Source organism: Nesoenas mayeri (genome assembly GCF_963082525.1).
Source record: "Nesoenas mayeri genome assembly, chromosome: 12".
NCBI lineage: Eukaryota > Metazoa > Chordata > Aves > Columbiformes > Columbidae > Nesoenas > Nesoenas mayeri.
In genome coordinates, this window is record NC_137547.1 from 16043558 (window position 1) to 16055559 (window position 12002).

General features: G+C 40.3%; 1 protein-coding gene across 1 annotated transcript in view; it reads left to right on the forward strand.

Moving 5' to 3' along the window:
* Positions 1 to 8709, forward strand: part of URI1 (URI1 prefoldin like chaperone) — a 42019-nt gene extending 33310 nt beyond the window's left edge. The window contains exons 7-11 of the mRNA XM_080352225.1: positions 2033 to 2213; positions 2771 to 3038; positions 3631 to 3773; positions 5421 to 5679; positions 7892 to 8709. Coding sequence (XP_080208351.1) covers positions 2033 to 2213; positions 2771 to 3038; positions 3631 to 3773; positions 5421 to 5679; positions 7892 to 8080 — 1040 coding nt within the window. The 3' untranslated portion in view covers positions 8081 to 8709. The remainder of the gene's footprint in view (positions 1 to 2032; positions 2214 to 2770; positions 3039 to 3630; positions 3774 to 5420; positions 5680 to 7891) is intronic.
* The last annotated feature ends 3293 nt before the right edge of the window (positions 8710 to 12002 follow it).

Sequence of the window (12002 nt, forward strand, 5' to 3'; positions counted from 1 at the left end):
GCTAAACTCTCATCATCATCATTGTCCTCTGAAATCATCTTAATTTTGCTGAAAATCTGTAAGTGGGAGTTATGTAAGTTTTCTTTCAGCACTGATCTATACTGAGATCGAGAGAAGCAGCTAAAAGACCAACTTAGCTATTATTTTGAGGCAGGCTGGGCTTAATCAGCCTAGGAACTGGTTTTGTTCACATGGAAATGGGCTGTATCTCTGAGGAAGACAAAAAAAAAGTATTCTTAGCATCTCAGTTCATTGCCAAATCTCCGTTTTTCTGGATTTTAGTATTTCACCTTTTTTGGTTAGTGTATGAAGTTAGTGGTGGTGCCTTGTAGTAACAGTGAGTGAGCACAGTGGATATTGGAGCAGTGATTATCCTCTGTTGTCTTTGAGATCTGACCTGGTTTCCTGATTGACAGAAGTTTTGTTAGAATTAGGAGGAAAAACCACTGGCATGTTGAAGCAAAGTTCCTACCTTGGTAGTCAAGCTGGTGGTTAATACTGAAGGGTAACAGAAAGAAATGGGGAGGGCACAATCCGAAAATCAAATTGAAATAGATTGTTAACTAATCCTTCCAAATTTTATTTATTAATTTTGTAATTATACCAAATGAAATCTTCACAAGCTAGTCTGATTGCTTGGCTTATCTCAATTTATATTCAAATCTCGATAAAATACATTTCAGCCTTTTCTTAATGAGATGATGAAAAATGCTATCCTGTGGAAGAGTAGGGGACACACATTCCAACATTACTTACAGTCACCTGTTTGCTTTTTAATGTTGCTATTGAATTTGTATTTAACTCAGGATTAAAGAATAAGATGACATATTTGAATAAGGATATCTTTAAGCCATGAGTTCTTAAAATTAAAAAAAAAAAAGGCCACACAATTGGTTAACAGAAGGATATTTCAAAACTTGAAGGATGCTGAGTAACGAAGACATTGTCATACTGTTGATTAGATGCACAAAGCAGAGTTTCATGAAGACCAGTCGAGATTCTGGAGTCACGCTGTACAGACCCAGTGTTGGGTGTGTTTGTGGCAGCGATGGAAGGGGAAGGGTCCCCATTCCCCTAAAGAGCAGCAGGTGCTGCCCAGGGGGGAAACTTCCCCATGGAACCTCCCTGGGACTGTGCAGGAACAGGCGGATCCGCAGGAATTAAAGCAGCGGTCCTGCCCCTGCACAGACGGGGCTGAAGCATTTGTGCTCCTGGCAGGCGGTTTGTTCCCAATGTGCCAGACAGCACTCAAACAGGAAAAAGTATTCCCCGTCCTCCCTGGATGCACCATTTTATGAGGTAGCAGAGCTTTTAAATGCCAGCAAGAACTTGTTGGTGACTACCATTTATTCACAAGTGTATATCTGAGGTCACCTCTGAAGCTTTAAAAGGGTTTATATTTATTATTTTTGAAAGGCTGGGTTTTGTATGCTTTTCAGAGCTTTTCATTTTCACCAACGTAAGTGATTCATAATGACTGGATTTTGGACAGATTTTCCCGATGACTCTGGAGATCATTTTTAATGATCTTCATTGTAAATTTCAAAAAATACAACCCAAAACAAAGAGACTCTGCTCTTTAAATGTAGGTGACTTTGTCCAAAATGAGCTGAAGTACAAACTAGGTTTGCTTTCCCAGTTAATAAAATGTGCTATTAATGGGACATTGAGCAAATGTCACATTCACACGTTGGTTTCTATCAGCGCGGATCAAAGTCTGCTGTTCAACACGAGGGGTAACAAACCCCACATTGTAATAAAACTGTCATAGGATCAGTGTCTCCTGCTTTGTAAATAAACATCTCTGCTTTGCCTCGGTATTTCTGTAACATCCGGAGACTATTATCCTGTGCTGGTGCTCTGGTTCATTGACAGTTTCACTTAAACAGTTAAACAATAACTTGAAATGAAAAATATTCTGCCCATATTCTTCAATTCTTTCCCCCAGTGTGGTGGTGGGTTTTTTTGTTTTGTTAGTTTTTGTTTTTCTGTCGATTGCTTTAGTAATTGCATCTCAATTTTTGTTACACAGGAAAATACCGAACTGCTCACAAGCCTCATTCAAAACCAAAAGTATCGGACGTTTTTGAAGTCGATTTTCCAGCAAGTGGAAGTGATACGAAATCAAAGGGCCGTTTTCAGTCGGAGGAGGAACTGTGGGCCCGCTTAGAAGAGCTCGAGAGGCAAGAGGAGATACGTGGTGAACTTGACAGGTATTGCACTGCTGTAGCACATTGAGGTGTGGAGTTCAGAAAGCTACAGGTGTGTGGGTCTCTTTGTAACCAAAAGATCTCCCTGTAGGTGCAAATAGCTGACTCAACTGATGCAGTTAAAATTTGAATGGGTGGAAGAAGGGTTGAACATAAAGTGTGCACTGCAAGGCCGAAGGTGCAAAAATCTGCCTCTGTGCAGCCACAGCAGTCCAGTGTTATAGTATTTTTTCTTTGAGGTGATAGAAAAGGGGAAAGTAAAATCCATTTCCAACAGGCTAGTAAAATCCATCATTTACAATGTAGGAGTTCCACATTTGGTGTTTAATGACATCCTTAGATCTATTCTGATCCTAAAGCAGTAGCCAGAATGTCACATTTTTGGTATTTCCAGTGGAGATGGAAAGGATATAGACATTGTTACAGAGTATAAAAAAGGTTCTATCTTTAACCTGGGTAAAGAAAATTATGTATGGGTTTGCTCATGACTTTATATGCCTGTGTCTCTCAAGAGTATGAATTCCCTCACTTACCTCACTTAGATATTTTTCATTTCATAGGATGCCTGATACAGTTGAGACAAATGGAGAAGATACAACCTCCTCTGAAGAGGAGAAAGAAGACAAGAGGACAGATCTGAATGGGACATGTGGAGCAGAAGACTGTATTACTCAGGGCAACTTCCATAAAGAAGTAACAAATTCAGGCTTGTTCAGTGGCCGAGTTAATGGCACCACTTATTATCACAGTGAAGATGAAGATGACACAGATGCTGGAGATAGCTCTGTTCCAACCATTTTTTTCTCTCACACGGTTGAGCCTAAAAGGGTTTGTACTTTGTTTTGTTTAACTTTCTCTCAAGAGACTGCATAATCATATACCATATCTAAAATAGAAAATAATGTAGATAATGTAGAATATGAACTGTAGGTGAAGGTAGGTAGTATGCAAATACTGTAGGTATTTGCATTTTTTTCAAATGCTTGAAACCCATTGTTTAATTCCTGTAGTTCCTAATACGATATTAAAAAATGATGTTCAAATGTATACCTTGCTGTTCTGGCTTCCAGCTGTTGTAAAAAGTAGTACCCTGTCTAGAAGTTATTTTAAAATGACTTTTTACTTGACTTGAAATTGACTCTTGAACAGCTTGGCTCTTGAGCAGAGTTTGAATAAGCAGATTGTCATATATTATATGCAAAACCTATGCACATTACTCCAAAGAAATGCCCCAGCCTCGTGCAAGTGGTAAAGAGTAGACAGTTCACTCTAAAAGTGTTACCATTCATACATTTGTTTAACTTAGCTGTGGTTCATAGTCCCAAACTGCTTGGATTGGAAAATGTCAGAAGTCGGTTGATCTACAGCCTGGTGATTGTTGATTTTATGGTCTAGACCGTCATTTGTGTTCAATTTTCAGGTAAGAATAAACACAGGAAAAAATACTACTTTGAAATTCAGTGAAAAGAAAGAAGAGGCCAAGCGTAAAAGGAAGAACAGCAATGGCAATGGCCATGTAACTCCAGAGCTGCCCAACATCAAAACCCCAGCAGACATTTACCGGTGCGTGATTTGTAGCGTTGGTGCATGAGCTTTCCCCTTAGCAGACCTTCCCTTTTCATTTCTCCTCACCTATGGTATGAAACCGAGTCTACTATTTCCTGAAAGAAACAGCTGGAACTGAATTTACTACTTAAAAATCAAAGTTTGTGACTTCAGCATGGTTGCTTGCTTTTATACCCATAAAATGTTTCTGAGCTTAAAATTTCCTTTTCCAACCAGCAATTAATCATCTTTCTACTGTTTCAGAGCTTCTGAAGTTGAGGTACATTTGCCACAACATATGATCTGCCTAAAGAAAATACAGCAGTTTGTTATCTATTGTGGTTAATGCCACCTCATTTGCTTCTGTGTTTGTTTTCAAACATAGCTGACCAGATCTATCACTTCTAATACTCCTTTCCCAGTTACTAATTCCTTGGTTTTGTCTCTTCCTTACAGTATAATCAGAATATGCTCAGATCTTCTGTTTGCATAGTTTCTCTTGCATTCTGTGTCCCTGACTTTAGTCCATCACGGTCTCTGTTCTGTGTCAAAAGAAGCGCTCACCAGTAGAACACTGATGCTCAGCTTAAAAATATTGTTGGGCTTAGGGGACTGTACACAATACTAAACTAAGGTGACAGGAGAGTTAAAACAAGTATTTAGGTTTGTAAAGATGAACATAGGTGCCTGTTAGGTTGATTGATTAAATGCTTGTGAAAATCACACTGCATTTTTATGTCAGTGTATTGAGGCACCTAAACATCTTAAGAAAGTGTCACAAAGCGTGAAAAGTTAAAATCCATCCTGTAATTACAGTTGGTGGGGCTGAAGGGGAGGGAAAGGATTCGTTCATGGTGCTCGCCCCGAGTTCTGCAAGGGAACTCCGTCTTCTGTAGAGATACGCAAGTGTTCCCGTGGGTGCGTAAAGCTGTTCAGAAACAAGTAACATCTTTAAAACTCATCCAGTCATTGGGCTTCTCCTTTATGAGTTTGATAAAATTGGCACCATCTTCTCATGCTGCTCCTGCTCCTCCACACATCCTTGACTTCTTTAAGTCATGGGGATGGAGTACAAACTGCAGGAAGAGGCCTCTTTATCAGTTTACAGTCTATTAATACTCCAAAAGTTTCTTCGTGTTGATTTGATCTAAAAAGCTGATTTTTTTCTTTTTTTTAACTGAAAGCAGAAGATTCTGGCACTTATCAGGAAAAAGCTTCATCCTTTCCAGATGCAATGAATGTTTCAAGTATTTGTTTTTATATTCTACATTTGACAAAGACTTTATTCTAGAAAACCCTCCGTTATTGTCACCTTCTGTCGTCTAACAGGAACAACCCTGACAGTCATTTAGTTTACCTTTTTTCTAACTTTTTGTAACTCACACAATTCTGTTTTCTAACACTTTTCAAAGAGCTATACATTTTCTGCTGAGAGAGTGTACCAACTTAATGCTTGAATAAAGAGCATAACAGTGTTTGCTCTGTAGAATTGGTTCTTGTACTTTGGTAAATAAAATGCCTCTAAAGGTACAGTATTGTAATTCTGCAGCGAAAAAGTTGGAAAAGCACGTCATAATTAATTTGTACAAAAGACAAAGCAAGATCACTGCAAATTTGTCATCTGATCCTGAAATGGTTTATTAAAGCTAACATTTTCCTTTGCAGAGTCTTTGTTGATGTTGTGAATGGAGAATATGTCCCTCGTAAATCAATTTTGAAGTCTCGAAGCAGAGAGAACAGTGTTTGTAGCGATACCAGTGAGAACAGTGCTGCTGAGTTTGATGACAGACGGGGAGTTCAGAGGAGCATTAGCTGCGATGAAGCGACGCAGAGTGACACCAGCGAGGGCAGGCTGGACCAGGAGGAGGAGGAGGGGCAGCAGCAGCCGCCGAAAAAGCTTCCTCCCTCTTCAGGGACAGCCGAGGTACAGTTTTTAATTAATTATTGATTGTTGGCAGAGATGAAAACGAGAAATCTAATGACTGTAGTTGCCTATACCATCAGTTTGATTTCTTTACAATAATTTTCTAACTCCTACCTAGTTTGCTCCAGAAGGACATTATCAGGTTGACAAGCTTCTATCATACGCATCCTAGGGGCAAAGCGGAGGAGATGAACCAAGTGGCTTCCCCGAGACCTGAAGATCTTCCATAAAGATCCCACAAAGGATTAAAAGAAAAAATCTTGCTTCATAGTTAATGAAGGGCGGGATGAATTCTCTGTATTTGTGTTTTATCAATATTCCGGTGCACAGCTACTGGACAGCTAATTTCCAGGTGGTGGTTTTAAGTTTTAACCACACAAATGTCAGCTGAGTGATTATTTGGACTTGCCAAAGGCAGCGGAGCATTAAGCCTCTACTCATCCTATTCCAGACTAGGCCCATTAGTGATCCTAAACAATCTATTTTCACACATTTGGAAAGTTCAGAGCTTCACGGTAAAAGAAGGAAACTGTCCAACATAAGGGAGAATGTATAGTTGCTTAGTGACTGGATAAGTATAAGAATTAAATGTAGCTGGTGCTCTGAAGTTCATGGCATGGAGTATTCTTCATTTTGTAAGAACTTACACTCATTTCTTCAAACAAGATGAAACTGAGTTTTCAGTAGTTCCCAACACAATGGGCAAGTTCAAGAAGACACTATTTTTAGAACAAATATTTTTGAGAAGAAATGAATTCCCAATAAAAGCTGTTGCTTATTGTCATATTTTATACAAACGGCTACAGATGTGAAGATTCCTGATGGAAGATCAATCTGTAGAGTTAGCACTTCACATTGTATACCTTCTGGAATGTATTTGCTATGTTTTTATAAAACATCTAAGTACACTTTATATGTTATCCATTAGTCCATTTTCTGAATATGGCATGATTATTCTCTACAATATAATGTATCTTCTAAGTAACTCAAGGAGAGTGAGCAAAACACTCCAGTTAAAGCCGTGCCTTCTTAAGTGCTGCTGGTTGGCTTTTGGTTGTTTTGGTGGGTGTTTGGAATACATTATTTCTCCATTACCATTTGCAACACGCTATCTTTTTTCTTTCTGTTTCTAGTTTTACCACAGTCTTCTTGGGTTGTATTTTGCTTACCTGTTTTCAAAAACAACCTGTTAGTAGAACAACAGAGTTATGTACCGGCACGGCTTTAGGCAGATTTTGGCTCTTGGAGCAGAAAATAAAGAACCACTGCTCTTTTGCAGGTCCTGCAAGCAGAGAATGGCTGGTTTGTTTTGCTTTGTTTTTCTTGGTAATTGAGTTATGAAAAAGCAGAACTAAACATAGTCAGTAAATCTGGTGTGCATTCCTTTGTGCCCAGTATGAGCATCAAACCTTGGATGTAAACTGCTTCCCCTTGTCCTTAGGCATTCAGAATTCTCTGTTTTCAATACATAGTAGAGTGATTTATTTTAAAATATGTTTATGAAAAGTAGCTCCAACTTACTTGTTTTTCCTCCCAATGTTTTCCAGTAATCATGGTCATTTCATAGCTAAGTTAAAAAGGATTAAGTCATATAATCAGCTGCATATAAATTATCATTTTTAAACGTCAAATATTTTTATTAGACCTTTTATAGAGAGAAATAGTTGGAAGCAAGTTTGCCATTCTCTTAAGTATAAATTGCTTTCACCATTTTTGATCATATTTGGTAAGGAGAAAAGAACAAACAAAAGATGTGCTTGCCAGTTTGGATGCAGTGTGTCAGCTTGATGCAATTAGAATATGTTAAGTCATAAAATATGACGTATGATGGAAATGCTGACATACTCCACCTTTGCAAAATCTCTCCATTTCTTATCTAAGATGAAACTCTATATTACATCAGCTGTTTTATTTCTTCAGCATGTGTCACTGAGGAAGCAAATTTTTAGATCATTTATGCAGTAAGAATGAGATTAAGTAGTACTTTTAAGACACTGTCTTTCATTCAGTCATCTTTGAACAAGCTATATTTTGAGGTTAATTACAATTTGGTTACTTATGCAAGGAACAATCATTGATTTAAAGACATTTCTTTACTTTTGATTAAAAGAAATAACAATCCTAATCAGGCTAATATAGGGTAATGACCTTATGGGCATAGCTTCACATTTGCATTTTATTAGCTCATTTTGAGTGTTCTCTTCTGTCGTAGGCATTTTCTGGAACTGTTATAGAAAAGGAGCCTTTGTCTCCCTCCTTAATACCACACCCGGTCATTGCTCACCCGGTCCTGCCGACCATTCTGGAGCGAAAATCAGAGGAAGTTTTGTCCGACGCACCAGAAGAAGCTCCAAAGAGGATTTCAAAATTCAAAGCTGCCAGAATGCAACAGACTAACTAGGTCTGGCCTGGCCAGCCGGAGCCGGACTACTCAGGCCTGTTTTCACATTTGTTGAGGTTCTGTAAAACTATATGCGTTAAACCTAGCTAGTTAACAGGGTGTCCTATGTTAATTTGGCATTGGTTATTTTTTAAGTTTTTTGTTTTTTGGTTTTTTTTTTTAGCAACATTAAAAAAAACTGTTCAGTGTTCGAACACTTGAATGTTCATCTTATTTTCTCTTCTTTCCCTGTGTGCTGTCAGCACCTTGGTATATGTTTGCCTTATGATAGCAGCACTTGGGTTCTTTTTCAAAAACTGTTCCTCACATACATTGGTTTTGTGTTTAAACCTAAACACAGGCAGTTTTCTGCCAGCTGTGATGTTCTACATACCATATGGACTGTTTTAAGGAAACTTTTCACATTTCAGATAGATTCGCCAGTTATATTGCATTACTTGCTTTAGCATTTTAAGACACACTTGTATTCACATTGTTGTAGGTTTTGCAACTAGGTGTCTGCTACAAGTTGTTTTCCTTCTTTCAAACCTCTCTGATATCTCACTGTACAGATCTATAAAATGCTGGGTTCGTGTACATTGCAGGGAAGTTTCTTTGATGGAAAAGGGTATTTTGTAAAATTAAATTTTCAGTAAAAAAGCTGTGAAAGTTGTGTGGGTTTTCTTGCTTTACTACTAATTTGGAAACAACATGGAGAGGTTTTTATTTTGAATTTGCGTTTCTAGCTTGAAGTGTTTACTACCACATGGACATAAAAGCCGTCCGTTCTCTTCTGCCATTGTGTTTTAACCTCCTGCTAATGAATGTCCATGGAAATTGAATGCTCTTAAGGAGAGAAGCATAAACTCAGACTCTGATTACAAAATCTCCCAGTTCTTTTGTATACTCAGAAAACATTGTAATTGTCTTGGGAATGCCCAGAGGGAGTCAGCACCAAGGGAAAATGCCTTAATGCTTCAACTTTATTTCAAAAGGCAACAGCACTGCAGCACTCGGAGTGCAGTTTTGTGTATCCTTCTCTTGGCCAAGCGCAGTCGTGGCTTGAGGAGTCCCTGCCCAGCAGCTCTTGCATGTCTTCTTGCCACCCCCTCCCTTGTGCCGACACAGCTTTGGTTGTGGCCACCCTTTGAAGGATAATAGGTGACAGAGCTGGGTTTGAAAACCAAACTACTGGCTTTGGATTTTTTTTCCAATAGTTGTGCCCGTTTTTTAGAAACCACTGATTTTCCCGATCTCTTTCTCAGCACGTCTGTTCAGCACAGTTCGAGGGGCAACGCTTTGAGTGACGATGAGGGCAAATGTTGGCAGAAGGCATGTGGAGCTGGAATACCTTAAACTGATGTTACTCTCCAGCTGACATCATCCAACCACAGCCTAAAAAGTGAGGCAAAAAGTGGCGTAAGGAAGGGTTTGATTTTGGCTGCAGTTCTGTGACATTGTGAACATGCAGCCTGGGAGCCACCAGCATCTGGTTTTCCAGATCTTGGCCGTCCATGAACAGGGCAGCAGCTAATGCTGTTTCCTCACCTCCCCTAAAATAATGGTGCCTTGTGCTCATGTCCTTTGCTCTCAGATCACAGCAGATGAGCTCATAGTGCAGCTTCGTGCCTTAAACCACTATCACCAACTCCCCCTTGTTCAACAGTTTTCTGTGCTTAAAAGGGAAGTGGAGGCATTTGGGCTTCTTTTTCTCCGATGACTTTTAACAAAGGCTGCACTCCATCGAACTCCGATGTTCTTTGCTCTGTGTTTGGGAAGGTGCTGTAGCTTCATGGACGGAAAACACTGCGGGGGCAGTAGCTGGGGTCCCTGCCCAGGGGAGCAGCCACCGAAGCCACGAGTCTGTGTCTTTTGTTCTGGTGCAAATTGTGTTTTGCTGTAAGAAAAACTAAAGGGAAAGTTGTGCAGCCCTCCCGCGCCCCAAGCTCGCTGGCTGGGAGGGGGCAATCTCCATTTGAAGCGGATCCTGCGACTCACATTGAGAGTGTTAATGATTAACTTGATTCATGCTCAAATGTGGATTTTTTTTTTTTAAAGCATATTGCATTAGTACTAAAATAAGCCATCAATGCCAGTCCACCCTCTATTCACGGCTAAATATTTAAAGGAGGTTATTTATAGCTTCTTTAATGAATTCTTGGCTAAACAAAATGAAATTATGTCCTAGAAAAGTAGAAGCTATTTTGTAACCAGAACAGTGCAACTGTAAAATATAGTTCCATGAATATGTATTTTAAATAACAAGGGGTTGAGATCCAAGACTACCAGACATGGGTAATTAGAGGGAAAAGGAGAGAAAGAAAGAGAGAGAGAGAAACCCCTTTAAAAAGATTTATTTAGATATCTTCTGAAATACTTCCCACTTCTAGTTACTTCAACAAAACCAAATGCCCCTTGTCACCATAGATCAGTTTCAAATCAAAATTAATTCTTTGCTTGTTTTCTTTTTTTCCTCCTCCCCTTTTTTCACATCCCTGCTCATAGGGAAAAAGTAGGATAAATGCACCTTGGGTTTTAATGAATTATGGCTTTGGTTCAGGGAAGCATCCTTAGTCAGGAATGCACTTTGGCATGTGCTTATGTCTCAAAGATTTTGCAAAGAAGAATGGATTTAACCACATGCTTAAAACTAAGCACATGAGTGTTTTCCCTAATAGGGAGCCTGAATGTGTCTGTGCCCTTTTTGCAGTATATTTAATTGTCAGAGGGTTTGCAGGCTGGAATGAGCCTTCATCTTTGGCCTCTTCACTTGGGCTTTGCCAGTAGATTTTGCTGTGCAGTGCCTACAGCAAGAAGAGATGGCTGTAGGATTTCAGGACAACGTTTGCAAATGCTAAACAAACAAACAAAAAATCAAGCTACCAAAGCAGATAAAAACCTAGATAGAGTAAAAAAATGATCACATGAAGACCCATCTCAACAAGGAGTTAAAATTTGCCGCTAGTGCAACATTGAAGCCAGCAAGTGGACGCAGATGTCCACCAGCACACAGATGAAGCGAACACTAGGGTGAAGTGATGGTGCCCCAAATTTGAGGCACGCAGGGTTCCTGGTCGTAAATTAAGCTGTTTGGATAAGCGTCTTTTTGCCTCCAGTGCTGCAGTTAGATATTTTATTCACTTAAATAATAGTAAGGGTACAGTTTAATTGAATTGTGAAATACCCTTGGAAGTGTTTTCCTGCTGCTGCCACCAGAAGGGCTCCTGGTCTGTGAGGGCTCCAGGCACAGGGCTCAGGAAGGGGGTTTGGTTCTTTCCAGTGTTTTCCAAGAGCATGTCCTCACCAGGAAGGATGTGGCCCGGCCAGGACGGGAGCAGCTTTGGCAGTCACTCACCAGGGTGACACATGAATGCCCATGCTGGAAGGATCCCTGTCCCCAGCCCTGTCCCAGTGTCCCCAGCTCACTGGGGCACAGGTGAGCAGTGCCAGCTGAAAGTGCAGCCAGGCATGACTTTGCAGGCTGGTGGAAATGCAGTAGGAGAAAACAACGGGGGGAAGACACCGCTGCATGAGATGTGTTTGGTCCTTGTGCTTTTGGAAGGGGTGAGATGAGTGAAAAACTAGCAAAGGGACAAGTGGAGTCCATGCAGCCTACAGCCATGTTCACAAAGAGGCCCCTTGCCCACCGCTGCCTTCATGTGGGATGCTGAGTCTTCTGGCTGGAGGAAGCGACTTTGCATATATCCACTAAAATCTGCTGATAATCAGCCGAAACGTGAGTGGTGGCAGCAGCCTGTGTGGGTGCTGCACAGCCACGGCGAAGGGCGAATGCAGCCCTGCTCTGCCATGCTGTGTGCCACTGCCCCACACAGCCCTTTGCAGGGCCACAATCACATCACACACTGCAAATTACCAGCTCCACTTCCATTCCTCATTGGGAGGCAAATTTGACTCTTTAATCTTCTTTAATTGGGCACAGGTA